Source organism: Sitophilus oryzae, unplaced genomic scaffold (genome assembly GCF_002938485.1).
Source record: "Sitophilus oryzae breed Bouriz unplaced genomic scaffold, Soryzae_2.0 scaffold_1586_pilon_pilon, whole genome shotgun sequence".
NCBI classification, from domain to species: domain Eukaryota; kingdom Metazoa; phylum Arthropoda; class Insecta; order Coleoptera; family Curculionidae; genus Sitophilus; species Sitophilus oryzae.
The window spans coordinates 1078233-1100810 of NW_022146265.1; the positions used below are offsets into that span (position 1 = coordinate 1078233).

The 22578-nt window shown below is 33.0% G+C and overlaps 1 protein-coding gene across 2 annotated transcripts in view; it reads left to right on the top strand.

Moving 5' to 3' along the window:
- The window catches only part of LOC115879734 (protein neuralized), a 123761-nt gene that overhangs the window by 70624 nt on the left and 30559 nt on the right, over positions 1-22578 (top strand). Inside the window, exon 1 of one of the 2 annotated variants that reach the window (XM_030896703.1) lies at positions 15014-15314. The exons of the other annotated variant lie outside the window; for it this stretch is intronic. Within the exon in view, the coding sequence (XP_030752563.1) occupies positions 15206-15314 (109 nt within the window). The 5' untranslated portion in view covers positions 15014-15205. Of the gene's footprint in view, positions 1-15013; positions 15315-22578 lie in introns of those variants that run through there. 2 annotated transcript variants of the gene reach the window in all.

Sequence of the window (22578 nt, forward strand, 5' to 3'; positions counted from 1 at the left end):
AGTGAGACGAGCAGTTTTGATAAAAAAGAAATTGGCGACGATGACGATCTAGATAACATGAGCGATAAAAATGTGTCATTTGTGGAGATATCGGAAAGAACAGAGAAATGTGGTTTAGATGCACGATTTGCGGTTACTGGGCACACATGGCGTGCACTGACTGCGATTCAGCCGAAGGCTTTGTTTGCGATAGCTGCAGATCCTGAGTTATTTAATAATTTCTCGGATTTTATGTTATTTTGTGTTGTTTATTTCGATTATATCATTTGCATTATAGTTGCCATTTATGATAATAAGTTTTTTATGTTGGTTTTGACGTTAATTTTGTTTCTAATGTCATCTTACTTTTTTAACTCAACTGATGTTATCTTAATTACATTATATTATATTTGTTTTGAAATTTAAATAAAATACATATACCATTAAGCAATATTTGACGCTGTTATTAATAATAAATATATTTCATTAATTAAATTATGATATATTATTTGATTTTGTTTCTTGTTATTAAATGCGCGTCATCTTACCCTTACCTACTGGATAAGATGACGCAGTGTTACTTTTTATGGAATTAGAAATTGCCCCTTTTTAATAAGTATTAAATTTTAATAAGTACAATGATAAATATCGCTCCGAACTTTCTTTTGCTCACTAATTCGCTTTTCTATCTTTAATAGCGACAAATATACAAGTCTTTGCCCTTAAGTGCGTCATCTTCGCCCACTCTCCCCTACCTATAGGCTATCTGAAGTAAATACCAAATATAGTTTTGATTTCAGGACAGTTCTTGTATCTATTTGTAATCATTTTTTTTAAGGAAGGTTTAAAAATATTAGTTATTAGCCCACCATACCAATAGGCAGGGTTGGAAAAAATCATGATTTTTTTAAAAAAATCAAAAAAATCAGATTTATTCGATTTAAATCAGATTTTTTTGATTTAAATCAGATTTTTTTGATTTTAATTTAAAACAATATTTAAATCGGATTTCCAAATGACTAGGACTTATTTCCAATTAAAGTCGTATCCTAAATGGCTAAATCTTTATAACTCTGCCCATTATCGATAACATTAATAATTCTAGGGTGCGTTTGTGTCTGTCATTTTTCCACATCGGTCACTAATATATTTAGCAAAAAAGTCGCTCGCTTCAGATCAAAAGGACTTTTTTTCAAACGTCTCAAAAGTATTAATTTTTGTCATTTTAACGCCTAGGTATAAAAGTAAATCCTAGATTCACACGAAATTACTTCAAAAATCGGTCCAACTTTTAAATTGTTGAATAGATATTTTTATATAGTTTTATAACGTTAACAATTACTTTTCGATTTATTTTCTGTTATATCTTTTATAAAAATATTTTTTATAGTTTTCTAGGACACATTTTTATAACTTTTACAGTTATTTTTTGATTTATAATAAAGTTTTAATAATATTATTTTTGTTTATTTAAATCAATGATTAAAATTAAAAAAATCACTTGATTTAAATCACGATTTAAATCATCCCAACCCTGCTCATAACCCATATACACGTCTCTGGTGAATATGTTGACACTTTTTTAGCTTTACAGTTATTTTTTGATTTATAATAAAGTTTTAATAAAATTATTTTTTTTATTTAAATCAATGATTAAAATTAAAAAAATCACTTGATTTAAATCACGATTTAAATCATGATTTAAATCATGCCAACCCTGCCAATAGGTATGGTAGGCTATTAAGATCGGCAAAAAAAAAGTTTTTCTTAATTTCACTCAAAATGAGTTATTTGGGTCATAAATGATCTAAATACAAAATATTTTCATTTGGCTGTCTGTCTGTCTGTAACACGATAACTCAAAAACCGCTAAACCGATTTTAACCAAATTTGGCACAAAAATACTGTGGCACCCGAGAATCTGGCCATTAGTTTTTGGTGGGGGTGGGGGGTTGGTAAGGGGGCATGGGAGGTGGTTAAAAATTTTAAAAAATTGTAACTCCAAAATTACAATAGCTAGCGAAACGCGGTTTTCAATTTAAGATTAGGAATAATATTTACAACAAAATTTGTAATAACATCAAAATCAGTCAAAGTCGCAGTTTTTGAAATAAAAAAAATTGGAAAAATTCTTTCACTTTGAAACTAAAAGAACTGCCTATTATACCAACTTTTTATTAACATATATTAGTGTGGGCGGCTATACGTGCCTCCCGGCGCCAATTTTTTTTAATATTTTTGAAACTATCGAAATATATTGACTCACATCTTAAGATTATGTAAAGTGATCTGAAAGGAAGCCCAAATGCAATAATATAGGTACAGGATGAAAAAAAATCCCGATCCACTCACTTTTTTTTGAGCCATCCTATAAAAAGTGAAAATCCTAGAAGTGAAAATGTTTAATGTTAATAGATGAAGTGGATGAAGTAATCACTTTACACTTCACACAAACGTCCTTTAATATAAACTAATATTTTGCATTAAAAAAAATCTATTTTATCTTTCTAAATATACGGGGTGCGTCTCAAAAGTGGCTCACCCCTATAACTTTTTTATTTTTTCAGATAAAAAAACGAAATTTGGTATGTTAGTATATGACATAAATTAGGATTGATTGACGTATTCAATTGTTTTTCGTCGCTTCCTTTTCACCGGAAATGATTACAACTTTTGATTTTTAAATGGCACCCTCGGTATATTTTTACTTTATTCGATAGAAAATGACACTCTGAATAGAATGACATATTGTAGCGTTTTTTAAACAACTACCACTGCGAACGGCAGCTTTTCATCGGAGAGCAGTCGTGGATAAGGTATTTCACTGGAAAGAAAACTAATTAAGAACAATAAACAAAAAAATAGATATTGGGCGCCAGGCATGTACAGAGAAAGAAAACACAGTTGTATATTACTTAAAACTAATGACTATATTTATTCATGATGAATTCTGATGGTAAATAGCATTGTACAATTTTAATAATTATTATAGTGGTTATTTGTTGAGTAAAACTATGTATGTAAATAATATTAAATATGTTCTATGAAAAGACTATGAAAAAATACAATGCGTGTAACGTTATAGAAAATATAAGAAAAGTAGCATTACTTTATTTAAATTGTTAAATTTTATGCGGTGTCAAATCTGACGTGTTGCAACCTGTAGATTCTAGAATCTATATCTCGTTATTCAAAAAAAAAAAAGTAATACTATTACAAGGCGTAATATAATGAAACCTAAAATCTAAATCACATTGTAACTACTGAATCGACATAAATGTTCTTAATAATCTAACCACTAAATATAGTCTGTACGATATTATTTAAAATGTACGTTACTGTTTAAGACTGAAAATATAGAAAATCCAAAACATAAAAACTAGAACGTAAATCTACACTTAGCTGTTCTTTATGTAATCTTGCTTCAAACAGTAGCAGCGTGAGGTGGTCTCGCATCTCTGTACTCAGCCATCCAACACAACCAAAGGGGCCAGAATGAGACACCATAAATTGGTACAGCCGTAACTAACTAGCTTACAGCTGGGAACGAAGCAGCATGGGACTCAAGCTACATCCACGCTATAACTTTTACAGTTATTTTTTGATTTATAATAAAGTTTTAATAATATTATTTTTGTTTATTTAAATCAATGATTAAAATTAAAAAAATCACTTGATTTAAATCACGATTTAAATCATCCCAACCCTGCTCATAACCCATATACAGGTCTCTGGTGACTAACTAGCTTACAGCTGGGAACGAAGCAGCATGGGACTCAAGCTACATCCACGCTGTAGCACTTGGACACAGTCCGTACCTTGGACACAGTCCGTACCTTGGACACAGTCCGTACCTTGGACGCAGTCCGTACCTTGGACGCAGTCCGTACCTTGGACGCAGTCCGTACCTTGGACCCTCGAAATACTTCCGAGGGCTCAATAAATAATAAACAACATGTCCTTTCTTCCATGTGACATTCTGGAGGACAAAAGAAAAGGGACGCCAACGTGCCAGCAAAACACAAATACAAGTTGGGACATCCGTAACTCTACCCTGTAGCCTCGAAATAGCAGCTGATTCAAATTATACAGCAAGACTTAAATAATCACCATTTCCAAAAGCTGGGATACAACAGAGCGTCAAAACAAAGTGAAGTTAAGCACGGAGACAGTTGACAGAAGCGATGTTGACAGCGCCTCCTCAGAGCGATAACAGGGTTGTGTCGAACGATAACAGGGTTGGCGACTAGGGAACGTAAAAATTACGCGTCAAATAAACTATCCGGCCTGAACGAGAGGGAATCCGGTGATGATAGGCCAGACATCATATATTAAATATAAAAAAGACATGTAACGAACTAAAAACGTTATAATATTATATGTCAACTTTTTACATTTTTGCTTGAAAAATAATCGTATTTTAAATTTCAATCTAGAGTGCCATGGCTGTGTTAAAAACACTAATTTTTATTCAAGGAGTCTTGGAAAATGAAATTTGATCGTCTAATATTTTTCTAAGAAGGTAAATGGCAGTTAAAACGCCCCGCTTGCCGAGCGTGTTGGCGAGTATTATCTCAGCCGCCCACTATGGATACAGACGCTGTTTGCAGCCGCTCACTTTGAGTCAGACGCTGCATGCTCTCGACAACGGCGTGAGACAAGGAGATACCATCTCTCCCAAGTTATTTACACTGGCACTGGAAAATGTCTTCAAGAAATTAGAATGGGAAAATAGAGGTCTAAACATCGATGGGGTACACCTTAGCCATCTGAGGTTCGCAGACGATATTGTCTTGCTGAGCACCGACATTCAAGAACTAAACACCATGCTAAATGAGCTAAATGACCAATCCCAGAAAATTGGCCTTAAAATGAACTTGAAGAAGACCAAGATAATGAGCAACAATATCCACAACATTACCGTTGACAACGTTATTATTGAAAACGTAGACCATTATATATATTTTATAGGACATAAAATCAAGCTGGGCAAGGAAAACCAAAATACGGAGATCAAACGCAGGATCCATTTGGCATGGGTAGCATTTGAAAATATGACCGATATTTTCAAGGATAAAAAGGTGCCCATGAACCTAAAGAAAAAGGCTTACGATAGCTGCATTCTACCTGTGCTTATACGTATGGCTTAGAGACTATGGCAATTACCCGAAAAACAGCAGAACAACTACGAGTAGCACAAAGAGCCATGGAAAGAATCATGTTGGTCACCATTAGGGAAAAAATACGGAATACCCACATACGTCAAAAAACAAAATTAATAGATGTCGTTAAAAGAGTGGCAAGTCTGAAGTGGCAATGGATAGGACATGTGGCAAGACAGGATCCAGACCGATGGCCCCAAAAAGTAATCCTATGGAGACCTAGGGGAACAACAAGAAGTGTGGGCCGACCAAAAAAGAGATGAGTCGATGACGTCAGGGCAGTGGCGGGAAGACAATTGATAAGATTAGCTAGAGATCGCGAAGCATGGAAAAAACTAGAAGAGGCCTATATCCAACACTGGATGGAACCAGGCTGAGAAAGAAGAAGAAGAAAGAAGAATATTTTTCGTGTCTTGTCCTGCCCGGTTAAAAGATACCCAAATCGTATTTTTAATCATATTTAAATTTTTTTCAACTTGAACAATGCTGGCTCATTAGCATATTTTTTGAAAAAGCATTTTTTTACGAATAATATGGTACCACACATTTGGTATTTCGAGTCAAATTGTCGTTATGAATAACCGCATGATACAATTTCAAATAAACTATATGCGATATCTTATCGATCGAATAAAGTAGAAATATACTGAGGGAGCCATTTAAAAATCAAAAGTTGTAGTCATTTCCGGTGAAACAGGAAGTGACCAAAAACAATTGAATACGTCAGTCAATCCTAATTTATGTCATATATCTACTAACATATCAAATCTCGTTTTTTTGTCTGAAATAATAAAAAACTTATAGAGGTGAGCCCCTTTTGAGACACACCCGGTATATCTTATTTACTAAATAATTTTTCCCATTTTAAGGTTATCTATCTTCCTGGTCTATTTCTGAAAAGAAGTTCATTGAAAAGGTGTATCATGCATTGTGTAAATGTTTAATATTGATATAGGGATTTATTTAGAACTCAGTGTAGACATTTATTTTGTGATAATATTCCAGATGTTAAGTTTTTGATGAAATTATTTTCAAACATTACGGAAACCCGGCACAGTTTTGAAATAATCATTGTCTAATATTTTTGAGTGACATATTAGTTTACAACCATTTGGGGGGGTTGGTATACAAATACTATTAAAAAATTAGCCAATCTATAATAGCCTAATTTATACAATATTCTTCCTGTCGCCAATATGTTTGTATAACATTTACCAATTTAATAATAAAGATCATTGACTGGCCGGTGTCCACATCATTGGTATTCATCATTGCCTTGTCTCTGATTTGTTTGGGTGATTTCGAGAAACTCGAACATCTGAATAAGTTATGGCCCAAACGAGAATTATTATCGAAGTATTTTTGCATTCATGGCAAGGAATTTTGAAAAAGTCGCTTGGGCTTGTCTTTGATTTATATTACTACTGTTTTTGTTTTTACACAAATGTATTGTGTTTGCGGTAATATATATTTATATATAATGTATGGAGGCGACATAAGAATAAGGCTGGAAGACATTTTCAAAATACGAAAATAGACAGATTAATTCTTTTTTTTAGTTTTTGTACTGGTACCAGAGGTATAAATACAGAATATAGAAGTAATACTTTATAGAATAATTCTATAAAGTATTACCCTTATTTATTAAAATTTTGAAGAAATGTTTAAAGAAATTGTTTTGTTTCATGTTTTTTTTTATTGATTAGTCAAATTTTGTCACTCAATTTTGTACAGTAATTTGTATTCTTTCATCAATATTTCGAATATTTTGACCACTACCTAGTATATAGGGTGTCCCAGAAATAAGTGCACGTATTTTAAGGGGTGGTAGATCTCGATAAAACAAACATATTTTCTCTTTATCGTTTTTCAAATAAGGCCAAAATAACGGAGTTTTGCTAAAATTTTGGGAACCACTGGATCTTTTCTGGATTTTCTTTCTTACTTTCTTGTAAACTTAATTTAATACCTATGTTGCCATATTATCAAGAAATTATGTTTTTTAACTAAAAACTAAAAAAAAATTCAATTTTTTTTTTCGCGAAAAAAACTTCATAGGCGGGTTTCTGGGGTTGAACTATACTACCAGTTAAAATACTTGCACTTATTTCTGGGACACCCTGTATAGGGTGGGTCAATTGGACTTTTTATTATTTTTATTTTAAAGTGACTTTTAAAGGGAAACACCTTTTTCTATAGGAGATTGATGAAAACTAATATCGGTGTCTGGAGATCAATTTTTATCAAAAACAAGATGGTGAAAACCGCATATCGATATCTGTTACCGTTTCGGTGTTATGGGGTGTTTTTCAAAAATGTGCATTTTTAATAAATCCCTGTAACTCTTTTTGTATTTTTATGAAATCATTTCCAAAGCACCATTTTACGTAGAATTTAATGGTTTAAATATATTATATATTTTTTTAAATTAATAATTTAAGAATTATCAAGAGAAAATTTTATTTTTTATATGGAACACCTTGTATATTTTTAATTCATTGAAAGGAATGTAAAATTACCTTTCAAAACTTTTTTTAAACGCCTCTAGATTTTTATCTTTGGAAGATTAAAGGTTCTTATTTTTAAATTGCCCGTATAATCTAGACAAAAATTAGAAGTATTTAGCAGTTATCTATCTAGGATATCTTTCACCCCCATTGAGTTAATGAATTCCGCGAGAAATGTTCAGGAACGGTCCCGTCTGTCCATAACAGAGGACGGTCGACATGTCGAACACCTATAGCAAAGTCTCATGTCTTGGTTTGTTATTTATTTTTATTATTATTAGATATAGTTTAAATGTGTTGATGTTGTTAAATATAGCTTAAATTGTTATAAGATTCTGCATCTCTCATTGCAAATATTATTTTCGTTTTAATTGCTGCTCACAGCTAGAATTTTTTTGCATTGCAGCTGGCGCCGTTCAAAGCCTACTTATTTGAATTTTTAAAAAGTACGCTATATTTTTGGAAAGGAAATTTTACATTGTTTTCAATGAATTGAAAATATACAGGGTGTTTGGTTTGGTTTGGTTAAAAAATCAAATTTTCTGTGGATAATTCTTAAATTATTAATTTAAAAAAAGTTATATTTAAAACATTAAATTCTACGTAAAAAGGTGCTATGGAAATGTTTTCATAAAAATACAAAATTTTCCATAGCAAAAAAATTGCAGCGATTTGTTAAAAATGAACATTTTTTGGAAAACACCCCGTAACTCCGGAACGGTAACAGATATCGATGTGCGGTTTTCACCATCATGTTTTTGATAAAAATTGAGCTCCAGACACCGATATTAGTTTCCGTCTATCTCTTATTATAGAAAAGGGTTTTTCCCTTTAAAATCGTCCAATTTGGCCTACCCTGTACATGTATTAACTTTTCCTTATCGGTTCAAAAATATTTGATATTACTTATCTAACATAACCACATCTATTTTCGCAAATATTTTATGTTTACTAAAATTATTAATTTTACTTCAAATCCAGATGTCAAAAATCGCTCTCTTTTGATGCAAAGTATATTTATTTCTGATTTAGAAAAAAAAACAATATAGTGTTATTATTCTTTGAATCTCTAGAATGTCTTATTTCAGTTCCTTTATTCTTTTACGGTCTTTCTTGGTTATTCACAGCATATTTCATTCCATTGCAGCGTTGTGCGATCTGCAGTTTCCATATAATGTTCATTTTAAGTGTCCAGGTTTCGCATGTATAGGTCATTCATTGGTAGTACATATTGGTCGAATGTTTTCATCTTTAGATAAAGTGGCATTTTAGATTTGAATATGATTACTTTCTTCCAAAAGTACTCCATGCTAAGTTAATTCTTCGCATTAGATACCTATACCTAGATATTCGCATATTTTATTGCCAGTGACAAGTCAGATTCTGAGCTCCATTGAGGATTTGTTTAAAAACCAGAAGATAACCAGCTGATAATAAGAATAAAGTCAATTATTTTTAAACATTGTGAAACTAGATTTGTTAGAATGTACAGGGTGTTTCAAAAAACATGTGCCATCTCTCGTGGGGAGATTTTTTACGTAAAAATAAATAAGATTTATTTTTCATATCAACATAGATCCGATTCCGCTTTGTTTCCTAGCTACAGGGTGTTAAAGTCTTAATTAATCTCAAAATTATTAATAACTCTTGATATAGTAGGTAAAGATAGAATTGGCCTGTTTACAAAAGTTTGTGGAAAAATTGTTTGTATATCCCGATAAAACCTATTTTGGAAATACCATTTTACAATTTGAATTTTCTCACGAACTTCGTAAACATCCATTATTTTACTTAAAAAATAAATTTTAGACGAGAACTGTCGCGAGAATCTATGTATTCGTTTTGGCAATTGAAACACGAATAAATACAAATTTTGAAACATTCTTATCACATATCTACTTATTCTTATTTTATGGCATTTTTTCGCCTGCTTTTTATCCGGCGGACGGGTATACGCTAATTCGTCCGGTTCTGCCTATTTTACTACTACACGGTGGTCCGGTCTGTATGTATAAACAAACAAAATACAAGAAGCAGAAAAAGGAGCCAAAAAAACTCTACATATATGCGTATTCTCTGCATTAATAGTAATAATATTTAATAATAAATTAGGTAAAATATATAATTTATTAATTTTATTTTTATTTTTTTAATTGTGATTAATAAAATTGCGTTTATTTCATCAAGGAGGCCGAATTCGACAAAATATCAAGATATAACTTCTAATTGGCATCAAACGGCCTACCCAATTTTGATATCAAAAGAAAAAAGTCAGTGGCACATATGTTTTTTTTTGAAAAATATTCCGGTTATAACTCATATGCATATGCACGTCCCTGATAAATATATCGACACTTTTAGCATTAAAATATGAATCACTCATAGTAAATTTTACCCTCAAAATTTCATTCGAATCACTAAAAGTACTTGGAAGAAAATTATTTTAAATCAAAAAATTATTAAGACTTTAACACTCCGTAGCTATGAAACCCAGCAAAATCGGACCTACATATTATGTTGATATGAAAAATAAATCTTATTTTTACGTGAGGAATCTCCCCACGAGAATTGGTACATCTTTTTTGAACACCCTATATTTTTAAACAACAGAGCAATTTTGTAATTTCATCTATTTTTTCTTGTGTCAGATTTAAAAACTGTCATGTTTTTTTTTATAAAAAAATATCGTAAATCAGAACACTCGCGACACATGTGCAAGCGTTCCACACGACTTTAAAGTCCTTCGAAAACGTCTTGTCTGTTTTTACCTCCACCCACACCGAGCTCGAGATCTTTAAAAATAAAATACCCCACCGGGTCCCTTTAAAAGCTCCAAAAGACCTTCTTTCGCAAAAGTATTCCTTTTTTTGAAACTCGATCAGGTGACTTACGTCTAAGACACGATTTATTGTCCAGAACCGATGACCTGCGTCGAAGATTTCTTTCTATTCAACTTAGATCCAAGGTGTGTGCTAAGGTATTCTTCTTATGTCAGCTTCCCACGGGCGGTGCACGTGTAGGGGTACGTCTTGTGCCAATTGTGTGACGTAAAACGGGTGCCTTTCGGCCTTTAACTGTCTTGATGGATTTCGACCCGAGACGGTGAGCATTTAAAAAATTAAATGTACGAGTCTTGAGTTATGGTTTTGTTAAAGGTAAAGATACGAACTTTTCTATTTAAAGGACGACAAACAGATGTTTTTTTTAACTAATGTCATTGCAATGTTAATTGAGTAAGTTACTACCACTTTCCCGTTCAAAATATTCTAATAAAGTCGCGATGAGTTTCTTACGGCTATTAAGCTGTCTTGGACAATTCGCGCTAAACGAGGTTCTAAAATAAACAATGTTCGACTTAAAAAATTTTAAGCTTTCAGTATCACAAAACAATTCATTTAAACCAAAAATCCGTAATACAAAACATATAATACATGCCATATTTGGTGTCCAAGAATCTAAATATGAGATAAAATACCGGGTGTTCCATAAGGAAAATATATCTTTGGTATGGATCTTAGTTCTGAAACACCCTGTATATTTCAAAATAATTTAAAAATTATGCACGTTGCCTTCTCACACATACCTATAAAATATTTTGTTTCTACATCTTTCCGTTTTCGTATAATCAACCGAGGCGAATGAGGTGCGCCACCCTGTATATGTTTAATTTATGTCAGTGATGACAGGTATTTGATAATTTAGATTCCAAATATTTTGGGAACCATTACTCATAGCGATTTTTACCAAGATACCTTTTTTACGTAAAAAAAGTCGTAAATGTATATTTTTTTACGCGGTAGTTTTATACAGGTACGGACAAAAAGTTATTACTCTTCAAACCAGTTAAAAAGATGTCGGTAGCGCTGTCCTGCAAGTAGGAATCATATTGACATCAAAATCAAATTTCTCAGGTCAAAAAAATCCCAGACACCAATTTTCATCTCAATATTGACGTTACTTCAGAAATGATTTGTAAAAAATCGAAATAAAACTGAAAGTTCTACACCCTGTAGCTCCGAAACTAGACATTTTAGGACATAAGTTTATATAAACTGTTTTACTTATTTTTATCTGCAGAATATGCATACTTCTGTGTATTAATCCGTTAGCTGATATAATAACTGGTAGAATCTCAACTTTAGCTAAATTCCATAACTTTTTGATTGTTGTTGCCAGTTCCTGGTATTTAGTTATTTTTTCGTCATACATCCGTGTCATATTGGAGTCTAATGGAACTGCAAAGTCTATTATTGTGACTTTTTCACTGCTATGTCTTAGAAAACCATGTCTGGGCGATTATGATGCACTGGCTTATCAGTAATGATATCCATGTTCCATAAAATTTTGTAGCTGGTATTTTGAAGTATTGCCGAAGGTGTGTATTTGTAGTCCGGTGTCTACACACAGTTTGTGTTTAAGACATAGTGCTTGATGTAAAGTTTTCCCCATATTATCTTGTCTGCTAAGGTATGTGGTTGATGCTAGTGATGTGCAGCCTGATATGGTGAACTGAGCAGGGCAACCAATACTTTTCTGAGCAGGGCAACCCAACCGACATGTAGTTGAAAGTACGTCTTTTAGTATGTATTTTCTATATGTTGTTGTAGGTACTGCTTGATCTTGTATCGCCGCCAAGGCTCCTTCTGTTTCTGGGAAGAGTATCTATACTTCAGGTAGGTGACTAACATACTTCCTGCTGTATGCTAGATCTTGCATACATCTTGCTGTTCAATACTCGCAGCGAACCTCCGAACGAATGCTTTTTGCGCCCAATCTGATTTTAGTTGCTGTCACCTTACTTTGTATGTTTCTATTAGTTGTTGCGATAGATTTAGTATTTATTATTTTGTCTGCTTTGATGATGGCTTGTGTGGTAGTAGAGCGTTTGGCATGAAACTATTTTATGCGGCTTTCTTTTTGCTGTAGGTGTGCGAGTTCAAGATTTATAAGAGATCTTCCTCCATCACTTCTTGGTAAGTTGAACCTTTCCAAGACAGATTTTGGATGGTGCATCCTAAAACTGAAAGTTCTACACCCAGTAGCTCCGAAACTAAGCATTTTAGGACATACATTCGTACGAACGTTTTTACTTATTTTTATCTGCAGAATATGCTGCCGAAGTTTCCGGAATACAGTTCAGACTACTCTGTATATTAACCATTACCTCATTGTAATGGACCAAATAATATAATCAATTATCCTCATTTTTCTTACGGGGTAAACGTCATTCTTCGACCGTTTCAATTATTGTCGATTTTGATCGTACGGTACTTCACCCGCAAAGCCACGAGTAAATAAAGCATCGTCGATGATTTGTTCGGGACAATTTTCAGAAGAAAAAAAGATTGTACGCGTTCTTTCTCACGGAATCATCGTTAACGTGCTCTACGTGAACGTGCTACGGTGCCGGATAATTAGACACCGCCTTGCTCTGTCCAACTCGTCGGCGTTTCTAAGTGCGTCCTTGTTTTTCTCACGCCAAAGTTTCGAAAATAATGGGCCGTAACCCATTTTTCTTCCTATTGCTCGCTTATTAAATGGTCAGGTTTTCGAGTTCGTTATAGCATAATTTGTTATGTTGCAACATTTTTTAGTCATTTTTAGTTCAAGACAAAACTCTCATAAGTGATTACCTTTACGACTCGTCAAATACTAAGGGCTGGCAAAGGTTAGTCTTGGGTCGAGATTTCCGTATGTATATGAAGAGTACAATGCGTTTATAATGTACTGAACAAAGAGAAAACACTAAACACGTTGCCAAACGTATGAAATAAACCGAGAAACTGTGCACATTGCTAAGAGACCTGGAAGGAGATATAGCAGATTTGTCGGTCGACCTAATCAGTACCTCTGTCAGTACTTAAAGTTGTAGGGAAATGTGTACATCATGCGTTCGGCTTCACGATTTAATTACGTTTCGTGATACTTTCCCTATAGCTTGAATATTACTAAGTGCAAGTTAGAAACACTTGCATTTTTGGTAAAAATAAGTGGAATTGAGTTGGTGTTCGACAGTGGTCGCGTTATTAAAACTCTGAATTCAAAAATCGATATCTCGAAATCTATTAAAAATAATTCATTGTAGTTTTTTCAAAAACTTTCGTAACATTTCTGCTATATTTCTTTCGTAGAGAGTGTGTGAAAATCTTTATAAATAAAAAAGTTACACGATTGCTGAAAATTACTATGCACTAAAAGTAAATGGATGGGTTGTTTAAAATTTTTGAATATTAAAAAAACAACCTTATCTAATTTCTCTTATTTAAACGTATTGTAAAAGATCCGATCTTCAAAATATAAATCAATATCTAAGTTATGGCGTGTTGTGTTAAAAAGTCGAGTTTTTAAATTATCACGATTACTGACGTTTTATCGTATAAAAGAATGGACATCCTAACGATTATATCTAGCTATCTTTTCGAAAAAAAGTATTTTGAAAATAAGCGGTTTGCGATCGTGATTTTACTTTATTTGATAGGGAAAGACGTACCGGCAACGCCGCAACAGCAACCGTCGCATTAACATTCCGATTTAATAAGATCCCTATGCGATTTACTTCCACACATGTAAATACCGACCCAAAAGTAACAGTTGCCAGCACGGTATAAGATGATATACGAGTTTACCCAGGCATTGACATTTATTTTGTAGAACTCCTAATATGGTTAGGGTTTCCATAAAGGCTTTTGGTAATTCCGGAAACCCATGTAGACCGCCGGGAAGACCTCCAAAAAGATAGAAAGACAGTTGGTAGTCGTACGTAAAAGAAGAAGAAGAATAAGATAGCAAATTAATAGTGAGGAGGAAGTTGGTGAAGAAGTTTTAAGCAACATCTCGAGAAATATCGGCCCTCCGTGCGAAGAGCCGTTTCCAACGCGAAAAGTCCGCGTCCAATCTCAACTTTGACCTCGAACGTGACACGAAAGCCGAAGGAAATTTTTTAGCGCTCCTTTCTCATGGATTTCACAAAAGGACCGCGAAGAAGAGTGGAATCGTTAGCCGAGCCGCAGCGTCTAAGCGTCGTGATTGATGCGCATACACATCGAAACAGAAAACGACGAGAAAAACCTCGAATCTCTCCTAACCATGTGAATTCGCCCGATTCGGTTTCCACGTTCTTCATTTTCTCGATTTCATTTTTTCGAAAAACGATCCTAGATAGGTACCTCGTCGGTAACAACAGCAGCGGCAGCATCTGCTATTGAAAAGGCCGCCGCGACTTCAAAAACCCAGTTGGCGTGTGGCCGCCTTCTCATTGGTCGGTGTCGCGTGCCAGCAGCTGCTTCATCCCCACCACTGTTATTGACTACTGCCGTTTTACGTCTACGCGCCGGCTGTTGTCAGTTGTCAGCGTCATCCCTCAGTCGCCAGGCAACCGCGTAGGGAAAAGCGTATTTTTTTCTGGCCTACGTCAGACTTACGCGCTTCAGCATTGCAGGAGACCGATTCCTATAAACTCGAACGTTTCGGTGTGCGATTTAACGTAAATGATTTTGGGATTTGTGGTGGTTTAGAGTGATTTCGTTGACGGTTCAAGTGACTGAAAGGGTGGATTTGATGGGTGCCAAAAACGAGCGTAGATCGGACAAGGAGGAAAACACGAGTGGATTTCCGACTCGGAATAAGATGAAGCTGTTGAACAAAATCAAAAAGAAGATGGGCTTAGGTGTGTATTTTCGTATGCTAAGTCAATTTGCAGGGACAACCATCGACTACAAATAGATAATTTGTTTGTAATATCATATATTGTTTTATTTGCTACAAAAACTCATCCACGTTATAATATCAAAAATGTCAGTTGATTTAAGTAGCAAAATAAGACCCTAATTCACCATAAGACACCAACACATTTTACTTTTGCACAGGACAAGCGTTTTGCTAACCATGATAAATACTGATGGTGCTAATATGGTTGGCGAAACTTTGCGAAACGCACGTCCTATTAGTGTTTTATTTTGCAAAAATAATATGTTTTGGGGTATTGTGGTGAATTAGTGTTTTATTTTGCTCTTGTAACACCAAAAGGTTCAAACCCTCTACTTTAATCTTCATTTAAGTAGTTTATACAACTGTTTATGAACAAAAATATTGACTTGTGAGTTTTTTTCAACAAATCGACAATATACACTTGACATATTTCATTTTAGAAGATATTCTATTACTGAGAGAATGTTAATACATATGAGGATGTGTTGACACTCAAAATTTGTTCAAACAAATTGAATAATCGACCTATTCTAATATTTTACTCCATGTTCGTTTTCTTTTTTGCTTCTTTATAATTGGGCGTCTAGTACACTCGCTCCTTAATTTGTGGAATTAAAAATTAGTTAGTGATGCATTGGACAGATGACATTCAAAAATTGACAGGGAAAAGTCAAGTTCTTTTGACAGCTGTCGTTTATTTTTTTTTTCTTTCTTTGGATATACTATGATATTAATAATTGTTGAGGAGCAACTGCGGTTGGTTTAAACAGATAGGGGTCATATATCATTTTTCTTCTTACCACGTTTAAAATATGACAGAAAAAATAACCAAGTTTTGAGTTAAAATGGTGGACAACTGTCATTAATATCATATTTTTCCGTTAAAACATACGTAAATAGTTATAAAAGCAATGTTTCAATAATTGAGGCAACATTATTGTAGTCATACAACCATGCAAAAAAAACAGATTTTATTTCTAAGCTATATTAACAATATGTTTAGGAAAAACAAATAAAATTGACACTTAACTAGTTTATAGGATGGGATATTTCAATTTTCTGTTTTTTGTTTTGTTAATTTATATCATTTTTATGCAAAAATCGATTACATTCTTTATATAATTATTCTAACAGGTGTTTGGTAAAATATGTTTCAAATTAAAATACCAGAATTTATAATTATTATGAAAATATCTTTTTGAATAAATAACGAACGGTTAATTAATTACTTACATCTAAATAAATTACTTTTTTAGGAGATTTTAATGTTATTAAACAAATTTTATTGACATATTTGCTCTTTCTACTCACGTTTTGAGTCCAAATTTATTATGATAATTTTTCGTTCATGTGCTTATCTACATATAGTTCATATCAAATGAACTTTTAGTCACGTGATTAAGCTTGACCGGCACAGCGTTGCCCACTTTTACGTATTTTCTTTTAATCAAAATATTTTAGGAAATAAAAATAAATTAATTATAAATATATAAACAGTTATTATTTACATCAACAAAACTGACCTTAAAAGCACTTAAAGGGCATAAAAAGCCATTACTACCGCTTTCCCGTTCAAAATATTCTAATAAAGTTGCCATGAGTTTTTTTTACGGATATTAAGCTTTCTTGTACACTTCGGACTAAAAGAGGTTCTACAAAGAACAATGTTCGACTGCAAGGTCTGCGAGTAAACATTTTTAAGCTTAAATCAGAACTATATATTTAAACTAGACTCGTAATACAAAACTAAACTGTCAAAACGAATGACAATGTCGAATGAAATAAATAAACAAATGTGGTAACTTGACATTTTTTACAGCAGAGCTACCACCTGAATTCCCAGCGGTACATTTAAATTACAGTTACTCAGCTCGGCGCCGAATATGTCCATGGTTGGTAACAATGAATTTAAAAATCGCGCCCTTGGTTACGTTACTAAAAGTTTAATTGGTATCAACTATATGCTCCTTACTCAGCAAACTTTTGCATACAATTTTTATGAATTATTAACAGAAAATGATTTCTTGTTTTATAATTGTGTAATGTTATTCTCTTGGTAGGTATGTTGTTCTGTGGGTTTAACCCATTCATACTTTCTGTAATACCTATATTTAAAATTCAAATATATTTTGATATTTGATAACAAGGAAATAATTTATTGGAACTAAATATTATACATTCCAATACATGGATGGCATTTAGCCAACTATCGATCAGTAAGAAGAAATGGAATATTTTTCATAACTATATAACATTTTATATATTTTTTTAAATTTGTTATGAGGCTTCTTTCACAAAATACAATTATTAAAACACCAATTTGACGTGCACGGTATTAGCAATTAACAGTCAGAACGCCTTAATTAATTCAATTATATTTAATTAAGTTTAATTTCTAGCCGGATATTGTTAGCTGTTTTGTAAGGTTTTAAACATTTTTAATGCAATTTAGGCAATTTTTTACCAACTTTCTGTCGACGTTTCAAATTTCACCGTGTTTATCGATTCACCCTTTTCAAGTTCGTTGACTCTTTTATTATATTAGAACAAATATATTTTTTTAGTCCATTTAAATAATCTGTTAATTTGATATTTAAATAATTGCTTCTGCGATTTTTCTTGTTCGTTTTATTTATTAGAATTAAATAACAAAAATAAAATTTTTCAACATTTCGTACATTACAGTTGGGGGTTGGAATCTTAGGTTTTCAACAGCAAAATAAAACACTAATTCACCACAATACACCAAAAGACTTTATTTTTGAACTGCACGCGAGTTTTGCTAAAAGCAAGTTTCTCCTTTATTTTAAATGGAACATCCAGTATATTTTTCCGTTGTTCAATGGAGAAATAATCCAATTACCAAAATTCCTTATTAAAATAATGCATTCCTTAATTCATTCATAGTAAATGTTCAAAGTGACCACCATTCATTTCAATGTAGACATCTGATCTTCTTCTCCACGATCTGCGTAGGTACCCTGTGGAATATCCTTGGTGTTGTCCGAATTTGATTGGAACAATCAATAATGCGTTGCCGTAGTTGCTCAGTATTAATCGGCACTGAGCAAACCAAAAAAGTTTATTTCGTTTTTAAAGCAATAAGATCTTTTAAAAATCATGAAATTTTGATTTTCCAATTAATTATTTAATAATTACTTGGTTACTTTTGAATCGCCATAACTTTCATAAGTTTAGGTTGATTAATCAGTTAGCAACCCATCAAAGCAATCTCTTTGCTTTCAATTTTCTCGAAAACCATCGCTCTGGGCGATGTGCAACAAGATTACCTTTTTTGTAGGAAAAAGTATGTAGTTTTCAAAAAATGAACCCATGTTGCAAAAAAAAATAACCTCAAAAAAGTTATTCACGAAATAACCCCCTACCCTTGCAAAAACTACCCTTTCCGCTTTTCCAAATAATTTTTCAGTATCACCATTTGATTTAGGGTCAAAATTTATAGCAGAGCATTTTTTTTCGAAGTCTTATCTCGTTTTTTAAGCCTGCAATTTCAAAACAACCGTTTTTTAAATTCACCCTTTCAGTGCCCCTAACTCCTTTAATATGCATTTTCCGCCCTATACTTATAGGAACTTTTTTTACTATTTTTAGGTATACTATCACCCCCCGATTTTTTTACACCATTTCACCCTGTATAGGGTGTTCCATTACAAAAAAAAAACATAACTTTGATATGTAACTTTTTTTGGGGACACCCTGTAGAACTCTCTATATTTTTAAAAAGTGCTCTGAATTAACCTACATATGCTCACAAAATTTCATTTCAATACAAACTGTCGTTCTCCTTGGAGCCTCCGCGGCGTATGAGAGGCGCCACCCTGTACATGTAAATCAAATAGACTAGAATGTCAAAATTATAATTAAAAAACGGATAGGATTAAAAAGGAAAATATAAGTCATTTCTAATCGAATCAAAGATAAATATATTACTCATGCATGTTGTAGGTATGTTTAATGTACGGCCGATAAGATATGATACACTCGGTATAATACGAACACCGATTCACCAAATTTACTTTAACGTTTATCATCAATTAGCTATGTCAATCACAACATCCACTTGACGTTCTTATGTACATAATGCATCTTCTACACGTTATATGGTCTATAGTCTCGGGGATAAGTCGTCAGATAACCGGCGAGACTGTGGGAAAATACCGAAATATGGTCCTCGAAGTTACACAGCCGCGTTGGGTATGCTAATTAACGTGGTACCAAGGACCAAACACGTTAACGCTAGCATGGGAACATGCAGTAGTACCTTTTCTCCTTTTTTAGACCGTTGCGTTGGTCTAGTGTGCTTAATTATTTGTTTATTGAACTTAGTGTATACGAATATTATATTTATACTTATTAATAAAGTTAGTAAATTGTATTTAATATTTCAAAATCCATAATTTTTTGTTAATCACTAGTTGTGTAGCAAAATAAAACACTAATTGACCAAAACACTTTACTTTAAACTCTAGATGCGTTTTTTGCAAAACCATGTTGGCAGTATCAGTAGATGATTGAAACTTTAAACGATACTTATTTAACTTTCAGTGTAATCGAAATTAGTAGAAAGTAACTGAAATTTCCCGCTGAAGATTCAGGTGTTGACTTTGCTGTAAAACATGTCAAGTTGTCACATTTATTTATTTATTTCCTGACATTTTCTTCGTTTTGACACTTTAGTTTTGTAGTACGAGTTTTTGGTTTAAATGAATTGTGTTGAGAAACTTTAAACTTAATTTTTTTTACCAGCAGACCTTGCAGTCGAACATTGTTCTTTGTAGAACCTCTTTTAGTGCGAAGTGTACAAGATAGCTTAATAGCCGTAAAAAACTCATCGCAAGTTTATTGGAATATTTTGAACGGGAAAGCGGTAGTAATGGCCCTTTATGTCCCTTAAGTGCTGTTAAGGAGGTGAGTTTTTGTTCATGTAAATAATAACTGTTTATACAGGGTGGTCCGAACTATATTCCGGAAACTTCAGCAGCATATTCTGCAGATAAATATAAGTAAAAAAGTTCGTATAAATGTATGTTCTAAAATGCTTAGTTTCAGAGATGTGTAGAAGTTTCATTTTTATTTCAATTTTTTCTAAATAATTTCTGAAGTAACGTCAATATTTGGATGAAAATTAGTGTCTGGGAGTTTTTTGACATGAGAAATTTGATTTTGATGTCAATATGGCTCCTACTAGTAAAGGGCGCCGCCTACATGTTTTTTAACTGTTTTGAAGCGTAATAACTTTTTGTCCGTACCTGTATAAAACTACCGAGTGAAAAAATATACATCTCTGTGACTTTTTACGTAAAAAATATCTCTTTGAAAAAATCGCTACGAGCAACCGTTCTTAAGATATTTAGAATGGAAATAGTCAATGCATGTCATTATTGACGAAAAATAAACACGTTGAGTACATAGTTACCTATTTCACTGAATTAATAAATTTGGGAAATTTTTATAAATAAACATAGATAAAACAGTTTCTGTTGCACTTTTGGCACGAAAATATTTCAAATTTATGATTTCAGACTAATAACTACTTAGTCAACATGTTGGTCAACACCAATTTTCATCCAAATATTGACGTTACTTCAGAAATTATTTGGAAAACATCGAAATAAAAATGAAACTTCTACACCCTGTATCTCCGAAACTAAGCATTTTAGGACATACATTTATACGAACTTTTTTACTCATTTTTATATGCAGAATATGCTGACGAAGTTTCCGGAATACAGTTCGGACCACCCTGTATATTTATAATTAATTTATTTTTGTTTCCTAAAATATTTTGATTAAAAGAAAATATTTAAAAGTGGGCAACGCTGTGCCTGTCAAACTTAATCATGTGACTAAACGTTTATTTAGGGAGCATATAGGCACTCTGTTGGCATTATTACCAAGCGTGACAAAATCAACGAAACGGAGCAAAACCGATGGAGCTTAACAATAAATTACTGGAACTACTTACTTTTCTTCATAATGTCATTCAATTTATTTTTTTCTTCTATATTTGTGAGTATCTATAATGTTGAGTGTAGTTATAATTTTCCTTTTTGTCTGCCCAACACATTTTTGATCACAATTCTTACATGGTATGTTATAAATACCTGACTTTTTGAATTTTTCAGTTGAGATGTTTTATCTTTGTAATTACCTAATAGCTGTAATTTATAACTAGCGCTTAACCCTCTAGAAATCTATATTGAAACATAAGCTGGTGTCAAAATAAAACACTAATTCACGACAATACACCAAAACACTTTACTTTTGCACTGGACGCGCGTTTCGCTAACCATGTTACCATCATCAGCAAATGATTAAAAAACTCAATTACAGTTTTCATCATCTGCTGATTTAGAATCATTATGGGTAGCAAAAAGCGCGTCCAGTGCAAAAGTAAATTGTTTTGGTGTTATTGTGGTTAACTTTGCTGTTGTAACGCCAAAGGTTCCAATCCCCAACTGTAATAAGTTGATTTTCACGTGAAAGGTCGAGTTGTATACCTACGTTTTCTAATTATTTTTATCAACTCAAATGAAGGAACATTACCATTACAGTCGAGTACATTCCTAATGTGATTTATTTCTGTTTTATATCATTCGCTGCTAAGTGGAAAATGAAGTTATCCATATACTAAGAAATGCAAACAATTTCAGATTATTTATAGAAATAATATCACTACACTAAAGACTTATCAGTGTCACGAAAATAAGTTGGCTAGTTTAAATTTCTAATTTAAATCTGTGTCAAATGTCATGGATTGTCATTTCTAAGGTAACTTCACGCAATTTTTTTTGAAGAAATTGAACTTCTGACTTATTGTGTGTTTCCATTTCTTGAGTTATAACGAGTTATAACTCATCATACAGTCTCAAGGCTTTAACAAAAGCCAGTATCTGAGACGGCTCCACAGAGGCCAGCTCTCTATCTTCGAAATCAGCCGTACCAAAGTTTATGGCACGAACGATTGTCGTCTCGGCGCACTCAGTGATAAGGTGTTCTGGTGTTTCCCCATTTTCCCCACAGAATCTACATTCGCCGTTGTTTCTCAGCTTCAATCTACTGATCTACTAAGGTGTTCGTTGAAGAGACAATGTCCTGTTAGAAACCCCGTGACAATCCGAAGATTGTTCTTACTTAATTCAAGGAAAATCTTTGATATTTCTCGATAATAAGTTCTGAGGAACTTTTTCGAGTGTCTTATA